General features: G+C 40.6%; 2 protein-coding genes across 2 annotated transcripts; both read right to left on the bottom strand.

Annotated features, from left to right (window-relative positions):
- Nucleotides 1-1,019: 1,019 nt before the first annotated feature.
- Nucleotides 1,020-2,599, bottom strand: LOC123980365 (cell wall protein DAN4-like). Its single transcript, XM_046064720.1, has 3 exons — nucleotides 2,577-2,599; nucleotides 1,933-2,005; nucleotides 1,020-1,818 (listed from the first exon to the last, which is right to left on the bottom strand). Exons 2-3 carry the CDS (start codon nucleotides 1,970-1,972, stop codon nucleotides 1,190-1,192), a joined length of 669 nt encoding a protein of 222 aa, XP_045920676.1. The 5' UTR covers nucleotides 1,973-2,005; nucleotides 2,577-2,599; the 3' UTR covers nucleotides 1,020-1,189.
- Nucleotides 2,600-5,037: 2,438 nt separating this feature from the next.
- gprin3a (GPRIN family member 3a) lies at nucleotides 5,038-9,647 on the bottom strand. The gene is made up of 3 exons (XM_046064003.1): nucleotides 9,251-9,647; nucleotides 7,826-8,650; nucleotides 5,038-6,275 (listed from the first exon to the last, which is right to left on the bottom strand). Exons 1-3 carry the CDS (start codon nucleotides 9,645-9,647, stop codon nucleotides 5,038-5,040), a joined length of 2,460 nt encoding a protein of 819 aa, XP_045919959.1.
- Nucleotides 9,648-14,445: the final 4,798 nt, after the last annotated feature.

Below are 14,445 nucleotides of genomic sequence, written 5' to 3'. Positions count from 1 at the left end.
TGAACCGGCCCAGTGCCATTATAGAAAATTACCCAATGGGCCCATTGTTCATGCTTTATGGGCTGGTTGTTGGCCCATTTTTTAAAAACAGTTATATAAATCAATTATTTACATTACACTGGCCCCAAAGGTGCATCGGCCCACTCAGTATGCTAGATTACCAGTCCAGCCCTGGGCATATGGCTCAATACATTGACAGGGCCCAGGAGGGAATGGCCTGTAATACCAGGGGAGCCAGGCACCAGCTACTGGTCGATAGAGCAGATAGAGACTGCAAGACCAGGCAGACCAATCTGTGCATCGCCTGGATTGACTACAAGAAAGCCTACTCCTCAATGCCACATACATGGATACTGGAATCCTTGGAAATGTAGAAGATCAACAGGACACTAGTGCCTTCATCAAGAACTCAGTGGGGCTGTGGAAAACAAGTCTGGAAGCCAACTCAAAGCCAATTGCTGAAGTTGCCATCAAGTGCGGCATATACCAAGGTGATGAACTATCCCCGCTGCTCGTCAGCATAGGCCTGAACCCCTGAACCTCTGTGTTTTGTCCTTTCTCACTCTGGTTCCTTGGCCCTCAAACAGGATCTACATACAAGCTTTCCCTAGACCTTTCTACTGTAGCACATAGTCTTTGTTAGACTGCTATTTCCAAGGTCAAGCATTGGTGATTAAAGTAAGACTGTGTCACTCATGAAAGAAGAAATAAATTCTTTGTCCTTTTACAAATGAAAAGTTCTACAAATGAAAGAGATCTGATTGTGCCACACCCACACAGTCTGATGAAGCTGATTAGCTGAGTTTTTCAGTATTAATATCTTAAGAAATGTTCATTAATAAATGTAAATGATAAATGTTTTAATTGCTATTGTATATTTTTTTACTCATTATGTTACTCATTACTCAATAAGTAATTTGTAAAAAGAAAAAGAATAACTGGTAAACCTTTATTATAGATCATCTTTTTGCAATTACAGACAAAAAGCAGATTCACTCACAAGCCTCTGAACCAGAACATTCCTCCAATCACAGACAGTTTGATTAATTACAGACACCTCCTTCAGTGATACATGTGATAACATATCAGAGATTAACATTTACAAACACACTCCACGCTACATGTTGGTGGTGGTCCAAACGTGCTGGTTTTGGTTGTTGGAGCAGCTGTGTTGTTTTGGGAATGTTGATCATGCCTTGCTGTTTGGGGATTTTGGTCCAGCTGTGCTGTCTGGAAATGGTGGTCCAGCCGTGCTGTTTGGGAATGTTGGTCCAGCCGTGGTGGTTGTGGTTGTTGGTGCAGCCTTAGTGGTTGTGGTTTTTGGTGCAGCCTTAGTGGTTGTGGTTTTTGGTGCAGCCGTGGTGGTTGTGGTTTTTGGCGCAGCCTTAGTGGTTGTGGTTTTTGGTGCAGCCTTAGTGGTTGTGGTTTTTGGTGCAGCCGTGCTGGTTCTGGTTGTTCGTGCAACAGTGCTGGTTCTGGTTGTTGGTGCAGCTGTGCTGGTTCTAGTTGTTCGTGCAGCTGTGCTGGTTCTAGTTGTTGGTGCAGCTGTGCTGGTTCTAGTTGTTCGTGCAGCTGTGCTGGTTCTAGTTGTTGGTGCAGCTGTGCTGTTTGGGACTGGTGGTCCAGCAGTGCTGGTTCTGGTTGTTGGTGCAGCTGTGCTGTTTGGGACTGTTGATCCAGCATCGCTGGTTCTGGTTGTTGGTGCAGCCGTGCTGTGTGGGAATGTTGGTCCAGCAGTGCTGGTTCTGGTTGTTGGTACAGCCGTGCTGTGTGGGAATGTTGGTCCAGCCGTGGCTGTGGTCTCTGCGTTGCCAGAGGCTGTTTTGAGCAGAAAATCTCACATCAGTTTTATATTAAGTCTCACATTTCAAACTAATTTTAGGCAAGACGAGGCAAGTATAGATCTTTATTTGGTATAAAAGTTTCTCTTACCAACAAACAGAAGAAGGACGACACAAATCTTTGCAATCATGGTGATGCAGTGATAGTTTCTCTTCTGTGTTCACTGAAAAATAAAATTGGTTATCTTCAAAAAATGAAAAGCTAGAAATGGTTATTTGCATTTAACAGAAGAGTAAAAGCTGACTTCAATTGTTTGCTCATATTTGAAGCACACCTGTCCTTCACTGAACTGCCAAATAAAATAAAACCTTAAAGCTGCTCAACCAGTAATTAAAAGAAAGACAACAAATATGTGTTTGTGTATGTTGTCAATTATGGTTCTTAAAAAGTTAGAAAATCGGAATCATCCAAAATCAGAATCGGCAGGTCAGACCTTTAAAAAGTTGGTCATTGTAAATTAGAATTGTCCAGGAAAAATGCAATCAGTGCATCTCTAAATAAGACAAAGCCAAGTCTCCTAACCTAGGAGTCTAAGGTTCTCTTAAAATTTTGATAAATGTCATTAAAAAGGAATGTTAAAATAATAAAAACACTTTTTCATACATTCAGTATACTGAACCCAAACATCTCTGAAATGCGTATAAAGATATAAGATGACAACTCTGAATTTTTGCAAAGAAAAACAATTTGCATTGATTTATAGTGAAGTGATATAACAACACAGAAGTACTCACAAGTTAATATTCTCTGCTTAAATGATGTCCAGTGCTGTGGATGAAGCTGTGATCTCTCTGATTTCAGCTCCTCTATATAAGCATGTATCAGATGATATCAGACTGAAAACAAAAGTAAGAATGTGTGCAAGAATGCTACAGTACTAGTAATGATAATACTCGTCATGGTTAGGCAGGCGAGAGCAAAAGAATTTTAATTCCTCGCTCTTTCTCTGTTTTTGTTTCATTGATAAAATCAACCCAACCAGTGTATTAATATACTTTCTGCATTCCAGTATGTTAAACCTTTCCTCATACCTAAAAGACTGATAGGTCACGCAATGTGATGTCAAACACGTCAAAGTTGTGAAACTTTGGTTTTGGTAAGGTTTAGGCAAGAAAACTCCTTGGCTAGGTTGAGAAAAATATTTTGGTTTGGGTTTAAATCAAATTAAAATTATTATGTAACCTAACACTTCAAACCATCCTCACCCATCCATCTTCCATCCACCCCATCTAACTTCTAACGTAAACTTTCTCACTCTTTAATAGGGACCTGACTTCCTCCTTTGCTCCTGTCATAATTGCACAATAACTCTACCAATCATTGTAAAAATGCTGCTTACACAGTCAATCTACACTGCCATTATGTTCTCGTTGACGGGCTGGTTAAACCTAATGACTTTACTTGGTTTTTTGACTTCTCAGTTTAACCACAACACAGCGATTCTCCACACAGTGTGTTTATCAGGTTTTTTTGCCTCTCACACCCTGTTGTTTTTTTCAGGTTTGTAACAAGCAGCCGGGCAACTGAGCACAAAAAGGTCCCAAAGACTGACTCAGGGGTATAGCACAAAATTCTGGGCCATAGATATAAGCTGTCTCTGTGGAACCCCTTCCTGTCATCTCATGATCCATGTCACGCATCTTTTGAAAAATGTTTACAAATAATTGAGCGAACACATGACACATGAATCCGTAATGCTGATTAGTATTAGTATTACTATTAGGGATGTCACACTACCAGAAATATAGTAGCCGATATTGATACCTGTGAAATTTCTCGATCCTTGATACCCAATTCGATACCACAGTAAAAAACAAAATATTAAATCCCTTGAATTTCAACATACGCTCCTTTAATAAAAGTCCTTTAACATTTCAAAGAACAACTAACAGCTGTAAAAGTTGTGAGAGGATGTCCAGGACAGATGAGGGGTGATTTAATATATAAATAAATGAGCGAGCTATTGAAATTACAACCTTGCAATGTGTGTGAATTAGTAATTAATTAATTTTCTTAACTTTTCTTTACAAACACACATTTGTGAAATGTTTAAACATGGTCACTATATGTATTAGCATTGGTTTGAGATTTCTGTTGACGATTGAAATGGATTGTATTGCACTTTCAGTCAGAGAGATCACAGCTTCATTCACAGCAGTGGACAACATTTAAGCAGAGAATATTAACTTATAAGTTATTATTCTCTGTTCTTCACTATGGTGATATACTGTATATGCATGCTTCAGCTGCAGTGCTGAGGCTACTTGATGCAGTTTAAACAGCTGTACATCATCGATGTAAAACACAGAGTCCCCCTTCTCTCTTGGTGCACATGTGGACGCCTTGATCTGGAATGTTGATAAGCAGGCCTCTGTAAAGATGTAGGCACAGCAGTGATTTACATTTCTTGGCAAACCTGAGTCCCATTTTTTCCAGACCGGACTAGCCAATCAAAAGCAGAGTAGGGAGGATCCTGATAAGCAACGTAATGTGATCCAAAACAATGCTGTTTCAGTCAGTAACTGTGACTTTGGTTCAGCTGTACGGTCCTGAAACAAAGGCAAAACAACCCCAACCGGCTTTGCAACCTAGACTGGAGCGAGACATTTTAGTGGTAAGTTATTAATTTGTATCAAATTTATCTTCCATATGTGAGGGTTGAGCTCAGCACAGTGCTTCATCACATGGACCACCTGCTACCGTGTCATTTAAACCAAGTTTACATGACCCCAGACTCACTCCACTCAAGTCCACTGAGTCTGTCTGCGTCGCTGATTGCACTAGAAGCACTGCAGTGCGTCCCAGAAGCCTCCCAGCGCAAAGCAGCACATATCAGTTGAACCAGGCAGAAAGTCAGACTTAAGATCGTATATCAACAATAAACACAGGGCACACAAGCTTCTACGTGCTCTCTCTCCACCGACAGAGATTAGATGGCAGGCGAGAACAGGAACAGGTGAGTGTCACATAGACACAGAGGACCTGATATGGAGAGGGAAGAGAAGAGGACCGGCAGCTTGTAAGAAGTGAAGCCGCACGCGCTTGCACACGTGGGGCCCCTAGCCTGAAGCCTAGGCCAGTGTATGCGTTAATCCACGCTTGCATGCAGGCCTGTCAGACATAGGGGGTTAAACTACGCAGGGGTAATATGAATATGTGTCCTTTTGCATACAGTTTTATTATTTTCTTTCTCAACTAGTCTGCCACAGCGGGCGTCTTCCTGCAGCATCCCAGAATCCCTCCTCTCCTCTTCTTCCTCTTCATCTTATACCCTCTGAGACTGCTGTTGGAGCAGATGGACTTCCTCAGAGTAGTAATGTGTTTCTCCTGCTCCCGAATCTTTGACTCCAGGTGGGACTGGATCGCTGTACCCAGGCACTCCAGGTCCACGGAGGCACCGTACACCTCCCATGTCATCCCCTGTTTGTCCCACGCCACCTCCTGTGGCTTCACTATCTCCTCCCCTTCCTCTTCCTCCTCGTTTTGGTCCCTTGTTCCTTTGTCATCCCCTTTCCCCTCCTCGTCCTCCCAGATGCTTTCACCAGTTACGTCTTTGTCTTGGTTTTGTCCGAGTTGTAACTCTGACATTAGAGCAGAGCTCTGCTGGAAGCTGTAAGTACGCAGACAGGCAGGGAGGGAACTAGCCCTGTCAGTCACAACAGAGGGATGCCCTGACTGGCTGCGCAACTCGATGTCGATCTTGCAGATATGCTGTAAAGGCGGCTGGCCAGCAGGGACACAGCGCAGTGATGGGACCGTTGGCGATGTCGAAGTACCTGACTGAAAGCTGGGAGAGCCAATGAGGCTGGAGCTGCTGGAAGCCGAGCGTTCGACCACATCCACCTCCACTTGAATTCCCACCTCCCTCCGTTCCCCTTCCCGCAGATGGAGCCTCTCACTGTGGTCGGTCATGGTTGCTGTCTCCCTTACAGTCTTGGAATTCGCAGGATGAGTGGAAGGCTGAGGAAGATGATGGAGAGGAGATGAGGGAGAGAGAGAAGAACTCCCTAGACCATTTTTCTGTTTTCCCAGCTTCTTCTTCTCTTCCTTCTTACTCTCCACACCCGTTGCCCTTGACAATGGGATGTCGCTACCAGCAGTGATGGCATTTGCATCTCCCAGGTGACTTGGTTTGCTCAGTGGTGTGCCAGGTGACCGCCCAGCGTTGTCAGTCACACCTACCCCTTGCACAGCCCCCTTGGATACCACCGGTTCTTGTACAGCTGTCACTTTGGTCTCCGGAGGTTTCAAATGCTCTTCCTTGTGGGCACCGCCTGTTTTCACTGAAGTCTTAGTGATAGAATCAAAGGTGAGACCCTGAGTTAGACTAGTTTCATGGGGTGTGCTGCTGGGGTTCGTTTCCACTGCTACAGATCCAACTGCAACAGTAGTTCTGGTTTTGGGGCTGGAGGTGGCCAGAGGAACCAGTGGGCCTGAAACCACAACAAGAAACAACTTTTAGCAAATAGACAAGCTAGCAGCATAATTTATTCTGCTCATCATACATTTTATTTAGTCTTTCCTGTGATTCTCTCAATAACTCTGTATGTCTTTAAATGTGGAAGTCTTTCTTATGCAGCATTCAGACCAAACACGAATTTAATCCACTCAATGCTCTCCTCGCGGGAGATATATCGCTGGACAACTGCCGAGTGTTCACACACAATGCTATAATGCAAATAAACACCACTCGCCATTTCTTCAGCTGTATGAACCCAAAGTAAACATTTTGCTGTGATTAAATAGCAATAAACGGATCAAACTGATGCCGAAATAACTACAATATGATGCAGATTTGTTAAACATATGAATTCATGCTTTGTTAGGTATAGCAGATTTTCAATCTCCTGCTCTGCCCTCTCCACACAACGCTGTGAAGCCGACGTAGGGACAATCTCAACGTTGATAGGCTATCGCAACTCAGCTCAGAGTTGAAAATATTCAACTCGCGTGAATTCCTTCGCTTCGCCGACACCGCCCCCTTTGTGTCACTTCGTGCCGCCCGACAAGAAATCGCGGCTCTTTGCATTGACTTTGTATGTAAAATCACCGCCCCGAACACTCGCTTCGCTTTTGGTATGAAAACACCATTAGTCTGAATCTTATGACAAACCAAAATTTTTTGGCCTGGATTTTATATGGTTCGTATTTACACTATCTACTGTAACTACAGAGGAAGGAAACTCTGATGTTCAGTCACAGCCGTTCATCCATCAACTTTTCACGTATTACTGAGGACCCAATGGAGTACTGTGTCCAATTTGGTTCAATTTGGCCACACGGTGGTGCCATAACAACAAACCTTACATTTTGTATTGTCATGAAACGGTCGCAGTTTGGTTAGATTTCGACAACAAAACTACTTGGTCAGGTTTAGGAAAACATTGTGGTTTGGGTTAAAGTAAGTAAATCACGTAAATCTTCTGACAAAAGTCACGGAAGTCATGTTACAGAAGTCAGTAACTTAAGTTCCTAGTCCCTAATGCTATTTAAGTTAAAACTCAAAATTACTCAGCATTTACTTGGTTTCACATGGGACTCGCACATTGTTCTTCTGAGTAAATGTCCGGGGAATGACCCATCCAACAAGTCCATCCTACCTCTTTGCATGGACTTTCTCGCTATTTATAATGTGTCACCCAGCGTCCTCAATTGCTACAGTTGTACAGCCACTAGAGGTCACTGCCACAAAAAACCTAAATATGGGTCGTAATAACAATAAGGTAATAAGGCGTTTCAGGTTAACAGCGCCACAGTGGGCAGGTGATGGGTGTGTTTAAAGTCTTTCTGTTCTCTGAAAGGCGTCCTGGTACACGTATACAGTCACAACCGACGGGCTGTAAGCCTAGCATGCTAATACAACATAAACACATGAGATATATGAGAATGGTGTTACCCTAGGACCTTACAAATAAACTAAGAGTCAGCCGATCTCAGTTGTGGATCATTGCAACAACTGATTAGACTCTGTGAATGATATTACCTGTAGCAGAACCAGGACTCTTCTGGACCTCCCTGTTTGGCCCAGCCAAAGAAGAACCAAGACCTTTGCCAAGACCAGACACAGGACTCCTACTTGCAGGTCTAAGAGAGAGCTTCAAGGACGAAGACAAATCTGCCAGAGCTGATTTTGAGCTAGACCGAACTGGTCCAGGCTTTGAAGAATCTGAACCAGTTTTAAGATCTGGACTGGGTTTAGCACTGGAGCTTGCAGCCTTGAGGTTGTTGTCTTTGTACCCAGACAGACCAGTTCTTGAGGATGACGAGGAGACAACAAGGTCCATCTTAGAACCAGAGGCCGCCAGAGAAGGTTTAGGAGTCATACATGTCGGACTGGGTTTACAACTCAAAAAGACATCAGAATTAGATCCTGGTGTAGAACTTGGACTAGTTTTTAGATCCAAACTGGCTTTAGGATTCAGGTCGTCCTTTGACCACACAACTGTCTTTGAACCTAGGCCGGTTTTGCTTGCATTAAGTTCAATTGAAGGTTTAGAATCAAGGCTATCTCTGGAACCCATTCCTGACTTACCATTGGGACTGGCTTTGGAATTTGTCCCAGTTTTAGAGTCCAAGCTGTCCTTTGATCCCCAACTGCTTTTGGAAGCAGAACCACTTTTAGTATCCAGGCTATCTTTGGACCCCATTGGGGTTTTACATTTGTGACCGGCTTTGGAATCAGAGCCAGTTTTAGAATCCAGCCTGTCCTTGGTCGCTGTCATGGCTTCAGGATTTGAACTGGATTTTGAACTGGTTTTGGATCCAGAACAAACTCTTGAATTTTTATTATCAAGATTCTCCTTGGACCCTGAGGAGGAAGTGTTTCTAGTCCCAGAGGATTTCCTATGTGTAGATGGTTTGGGACTTAAAGAACTCTGTTGAGGAGTATTGGTACTGAGCAGTGCCATTTCAGCCCTTTGATTTTGTGATTTTGGTCCTATAGGGGGCGTGTCAGAACTATGACTTATTGAGTCATGTCTGGGCTGCTCCTTTGACCTTGTAGTCATGCTTGCTGGCTCTGGTTTTTGGGTTTTGGCCGTTATTGTTGGAGTTCGATTGGTCAGTTTTGGACTGATAACATTTAAATCTTCTTTCTGACTGTGGACTCTTGGGCTTACAGGAAGGTGAAGTGTTTTTGGTGACTGTGTCTCCAGGCTAATTTCTTTTCCACAATCTTCCTTCTTATTTGTTAGCATTTTTAGACTACCTTTGTTTGTAGTCTTTGTTGTCAGTTCAGATGTAATATGTGTTTGTGTTTTTACTCTTTCGGTCGTTCTCGGGCTGCTAGCAATCATCGTTTGTTCCACCTGGTGGGGTTTTGAAATTGCTGCCATTTTGCTGTGTGTGTGCATCTTGGGGCTGACGGTAGGAGTATGTTTGGGGTTTGGGGATTTCAGTCTTTGCTCACCTCTGCTGTTCACAAACGCCTCAGCTGTTGGTGAGCGAGACAAAGCTGGAATTTTGCTTTTTTGTTTCGATGGATCATCTCTCTCCACACTGGTTGTCAGGGTGCTTGCTGACTTGTCAGTTTCCATACTAACTGCCCCTTTTGATCCAGGTTTCCCACCTCCTTTATTCCCATTGTGCTTTTTGTTACCTCCATGCAGCTTTGAGGTCTCTGTGGCTGAGTGAGGGTTTCTTGGTGAAGCCAGATTGAGGTTGAGGTTAAAGTTAGGTTCCGCCCCCCAGTTGGCCTTGGAATTTGTGTTGGCGGGGACATCTGCAAGCCCTGCCTCCCCTGGAATCAGGCATTCTGATTGGACGACGTCCTCATCACATTTAGAAACATTTGGTGAGGTTTCCATGGTGAACGTATCTTGTCAGCACCTGATTAGACAAATTAATACAAACTATAATTCCCAAACCATATACCATTCATAAATCAGAGGAAAATTATGCACTTATTTTATTCAAATTAAATTGATGAAATTATATTATGTACAAAATGTTTTAACAGTTAATATTCAACAGAATTGATCCCTCTGTCATGGAACCATTAGTTAATATATTCTTTTCTGTGATGCCGTTTTATATAATTATGAATTAATCATGAAAGGTAATAAATATATTTATAAAATATAAAATATTTTCCAAGCTGCTTAATATCAACTCAATTATTGACAATTCTGTTCTTTCCGACAGCTATTTTCTGTCAAACAGATAAATCCTCTCGGGATCAGATTTTGCTCATTTGCTTTTCCTCTGCTGTGCCTGACAGACAACCACATTCATGACTTGTAAAATGTCAGTAATGTAACACATGTTTTAAATTTTCTGAATCAAGGGTGTAAGGATGAAAGATAACTATATGATGCACAAATTGTAAAGCCAACATTGCAAGGGTAACACAAAAAACCTGATTTCAATTTATTAAGATTCATTTATTTTATAACATTACTACACATGCATAGCATCAAACATCACTAAGTTGATCTCAGTATACAACCCTATGTTGTAAAATGACAAATACTCTAGCATTAATTGCAATTCCCCTTTGGGATTTAAAAAGCATATCTATCCATCCATTTATATCCTTAATGAAATGTCAATGAAATGTCAATACACCTATCAATCACCATAAATACACTACGTCATTATAGGAGTATAATAGGAATGTTTAAGTATTTTAATAAGAGATAAAATACCATTAAGCATGACACATGACACACTGTAAATCTCTAAATTAATATTATAGGATTAATGGGAATGTATTAGTAAAAATCCCATAGGAGAATAAAGTATAGTAACTTATTTACAAATCAGCATTGAGTCAGTAAGAGTATTATATTATGATAATTCACTAAAGGAATATTATATCATATCTCAAAGTTATTATGTTTCACTGATTCCCCTCCTCTCTATCTCTACATACCTATTCAGGGTCCATGGACACCAGCGTCGGTCGACAGAGGCACAGTCCTTGGAGGAAATCTCATCATGGTGTCCTACAAATGCCAGCTGAGTAAAAGAGGAAAGCTTCGGCAGCTCACTCACTCACTATGTGCTCTACCAGAAAATGCATTATGAATAAATAGAAGGAGGAGGGAGAGAGGGAGGAGATTTTCATCATCATGTTTTCCCTACTCCTTTCCCTTCTTTCTCCCTCCTTTGTATGCCTTCCTCTTCATCTGCTCTCCATTTTCTTTTTTCTCCTCCTCCTGAATCTTTCCCTTTATTCTGTTTGTATCTATCTTCTATTCTTTGTTCTCTCCCTGTCAATCGTCCTCTTGTTTTCCGCTTACTACTTGTTGTTTGTCTTCATAAAAAGAATGGATGGGACATTGAGCATGCTTACAGATTTTAAAAGAGACTTGTGACATGAGCGCCAAAAACAACAACAAAAAAACATGCACGGTTGTCTTGCAAAAAATGCAGTAATGTTGTTGGCCATTCAAATGGCACATGCCTGGACTTAGTAACATTAATGAAGTATTAAATAAGCAGCCTGTTCTCATGCCAGGGCGTCCCCAGCTTTGTGTGTTGGTATTTGACACACAAGATACCCTTCAGCAACTGTATGAGACACTCTGTGCTTTTAAGTAACTCCAATGTAACCCATCTACCGACCAACCAAATGTCAAAGTTGAGTTGTAAATTCCAAAACGTTACATACATGACTTATGTCACATATTTTACTTACTTCAAACCAAACCATGATCTTTAGCTGAACCTAACCAAGAAGTCTTGGTGCCTAAACCTAACCAAACTAAGACCATTTGACAACGTTAACCCCATATTAAAAAGGTGTCGCAAACGGACAGTGAGAGGTACCTCATGCGTCAAATAGTCTACTGATGCTTTCTTGCGTTTTGCCAAAATGCCGGCATATAACGCTCTGGGATAAGGACATGCTGAAATAAAATTATTGTCACTGTCAGAAATTGCCATAGTTGATAAATTGTGTCTCAGGGTTGTTAATTTGTCATTATACAGGTTGCAAACCAAAACAAAATTTGTCCTTAGCCTTTACATGCTACACACAAAGAACTTGACATATAATTATGTATTTTAAGGCCTATTAAAATATGGTAACATAAAAAAACAATATCTGCAGTTATTCATATACGTATATACATATACTGTACGTATACACCCCAAACCTTCCACTGTGCATTTTTTGAATTTGCATCTGGGAAAATGTAAACAGCAGCAACAAGATGATAATATCGTTTCATCTTCACAATAAAAGTCTAACATTTGGAAAATAGTGTCCACTTTGACTGTCTTCGAGTCCACCTCCCTCATCTTGCCAGAGTCGTGAGCTAACAGCTCAGAACACAGACCAATATTGTAAATATTGTACAAATTGCAAATTTAGTCATTTCACTTCCTTTATTTTGGTCTTCTCAAAATAAAAGAGACACAGCTCTTCCACATTTCACCTTGCAAAATCTGTCAGTCTGTGTTAGCTGATATTTTGGCTGAATTGTCCTTTTCAATCATCAAACTGATGAGAAAGTAGCTGGTAAATTAATCTATATGGTCCAAACATTTTTAATTTACATATATTTAAGATTCTCTAATTGAAAGGTAAAATAACTTTTGTTTTGTAAAATTACGATTGTTTGTTTTGTTGATATTTTTCACAATTTGCACAATTTGATTTCAACCACCAACCAGATCGGAGATTGCTTTGAACCATCAGGATGTTTTAGAGAACATTGCTCCGTGTGACCTGAAGGTACCCTAAACAATGTTTAATTTTAGTTTAATATTTAAATCCTTTTCTTAAGTAAAAGCAGTAATATAGCAATTCAAAAATATGCCAGTACAAGGAGAAGTTCTGCATTCAAAATCTTTCGTAGCTAAGTAAGAAAGTAAGTGAAGTAAGAGAAGTGGACATACAGTACTCATTATGCATGAAAATAGCACTCCATGACTGTAACATATTATATAGTAAGTCAAAACTAGCTGTAGAGAACATGAAATTGTGTAAAAAGTAGGGCTGGGCGTTATTATCGCCGACAATTATTTTATTGCACGTTAACGCAGTTTTTATTTTATTATTATTAGTTTGAAAGTCCCTTGCTCACTGGCTCTGGATACACATACAGTCAAACCATGGGTCACAGGAGGGGGGGGATGTCGATCATCCTGTAAATCACCCACCCTGTTTCTGCTGCTCCCTGATAAAAGATACCTGATGCTGATACCTGTTCAGAAAAAAAACAACTCGAAAACTGGACTCTGATGGTAACTTGTTTTAACAAGCTAGATAAAAAGGTAATGCCCTGGCAGTGGCAAATAGCTTTGGTTTAATATTTGATTTGATTACATTAATGTTTAAGTTTAGATTTACAAGAAATATTTTATTGCTACTGTGTAAAGGGAATACTGCTGGTAAAAAGCACCTTATTTGTTTAAAGTGTTTGCAAACCACGTTATTGCACTTTTGTGTATAGAGCAGTACATTTAAATTAAAATTGTGCAATACACTACTTTAGAATTCATTATTCAATTTTACACGTAACAATGCGATTAATCACAATTAATCATGCAATTGATCACGATTAAAAATTTTAATCGTTGCCCAGCACTAGTAAAAAGTACAAGATTTCAGTATTAGTATTAGTATATTTATACTCATTTATTACTAGCATTTAGATTTACTTAGCATTAAAATTCTTACTCACAAGAGGTCAAAGTGAGATTTGTCCTTGAGCAAGACTTCTGTTACAAATCTAATTTTTTAACTCGTGTTTCAGTTTATAAACTAAGATGCTGTGTCCTAGATTTAACTACTTATAAATAAATAAATAAATACAGCATAATATAATGAAATAACACAAACAAATATTGAATTCATGACTTTTACTTTTAATGTGGTATCCCTACTTTCAAAAAAGTACAATTGAATAGTTCCTCTTACTGAACCTGTTGTGTGAGTTCCTTGTTGCATTGTACAGATCTCCTGTGTGATTACAGATACCATGTGTTTCTGCACAGACTCCTCTTCCTCCTTCTCCCCTCTGCACTGACAACAACAACATTTTATAGATTTTTTTTACAAGAATCCTATTATACATTGGTGGCCCTGCGATGGACTGGCGACCTGTCCAGGGTGTACCCCACCTTTCACCCGTAAACTGGGATTGGCTCCATCCCCCCGCGACCCTGTACACAGGATAAACAGTTGATGATGGATGGATAGACTATTGTGGATACTTCAGCAGTATACAGTTAAGTTTGGTAACCAGGGGCAGATTGGAACAAAAAAATGGCCCGGTCAGCCCACTCAGCGCTCAGGGTCTTTAGATGCTTTTATTCCTAAATTCTTAAGAATTTTATGCAAGTACAACACCTCACAAAAAAGCACATAAAACACATTTTCAAAACTAAAAACACTTATCTAGCTCTCCTAAATAAATAAGCCATATCATCATCAATGTTACCAAATCTCTGGTGCTTTGGGCTTTGCAGGCTTTAACCTTGTTTTGCTATTGCCCTCATCTCTGCTGTCTGTCTCATGTTCGCCCATGTCAGTGCTAGTACTGGGGGTGCCAGCCAGTGGTGGGTAGAGTACTGAAAGGCTTTACTCATGTAAAAGAACCCTTACTCTTTGACAAACTTACTCAAGTAAAACTATAAAAGTACTTGATTAAA

This window comes from Micropterus dolomieu, linkage group LG12 (assembly GCF_021292245.1).
Source record: "Micropterus dolomieu isolate WLL.071019.BEF.003 ecotype Adirondacks linkage group LG12, ASM2129224v1, whole genome shotgun sequence".
Lineage (NCBI taxonomy): Eukaryota > Metazoa > Chordata > Actinopteri > Centrarchiformes > Centrarchidae > Micropterus > Micropterus dolomieu.
This window is presented reverse-complemented; position numbering and strand designations above follow the sequence as displayed.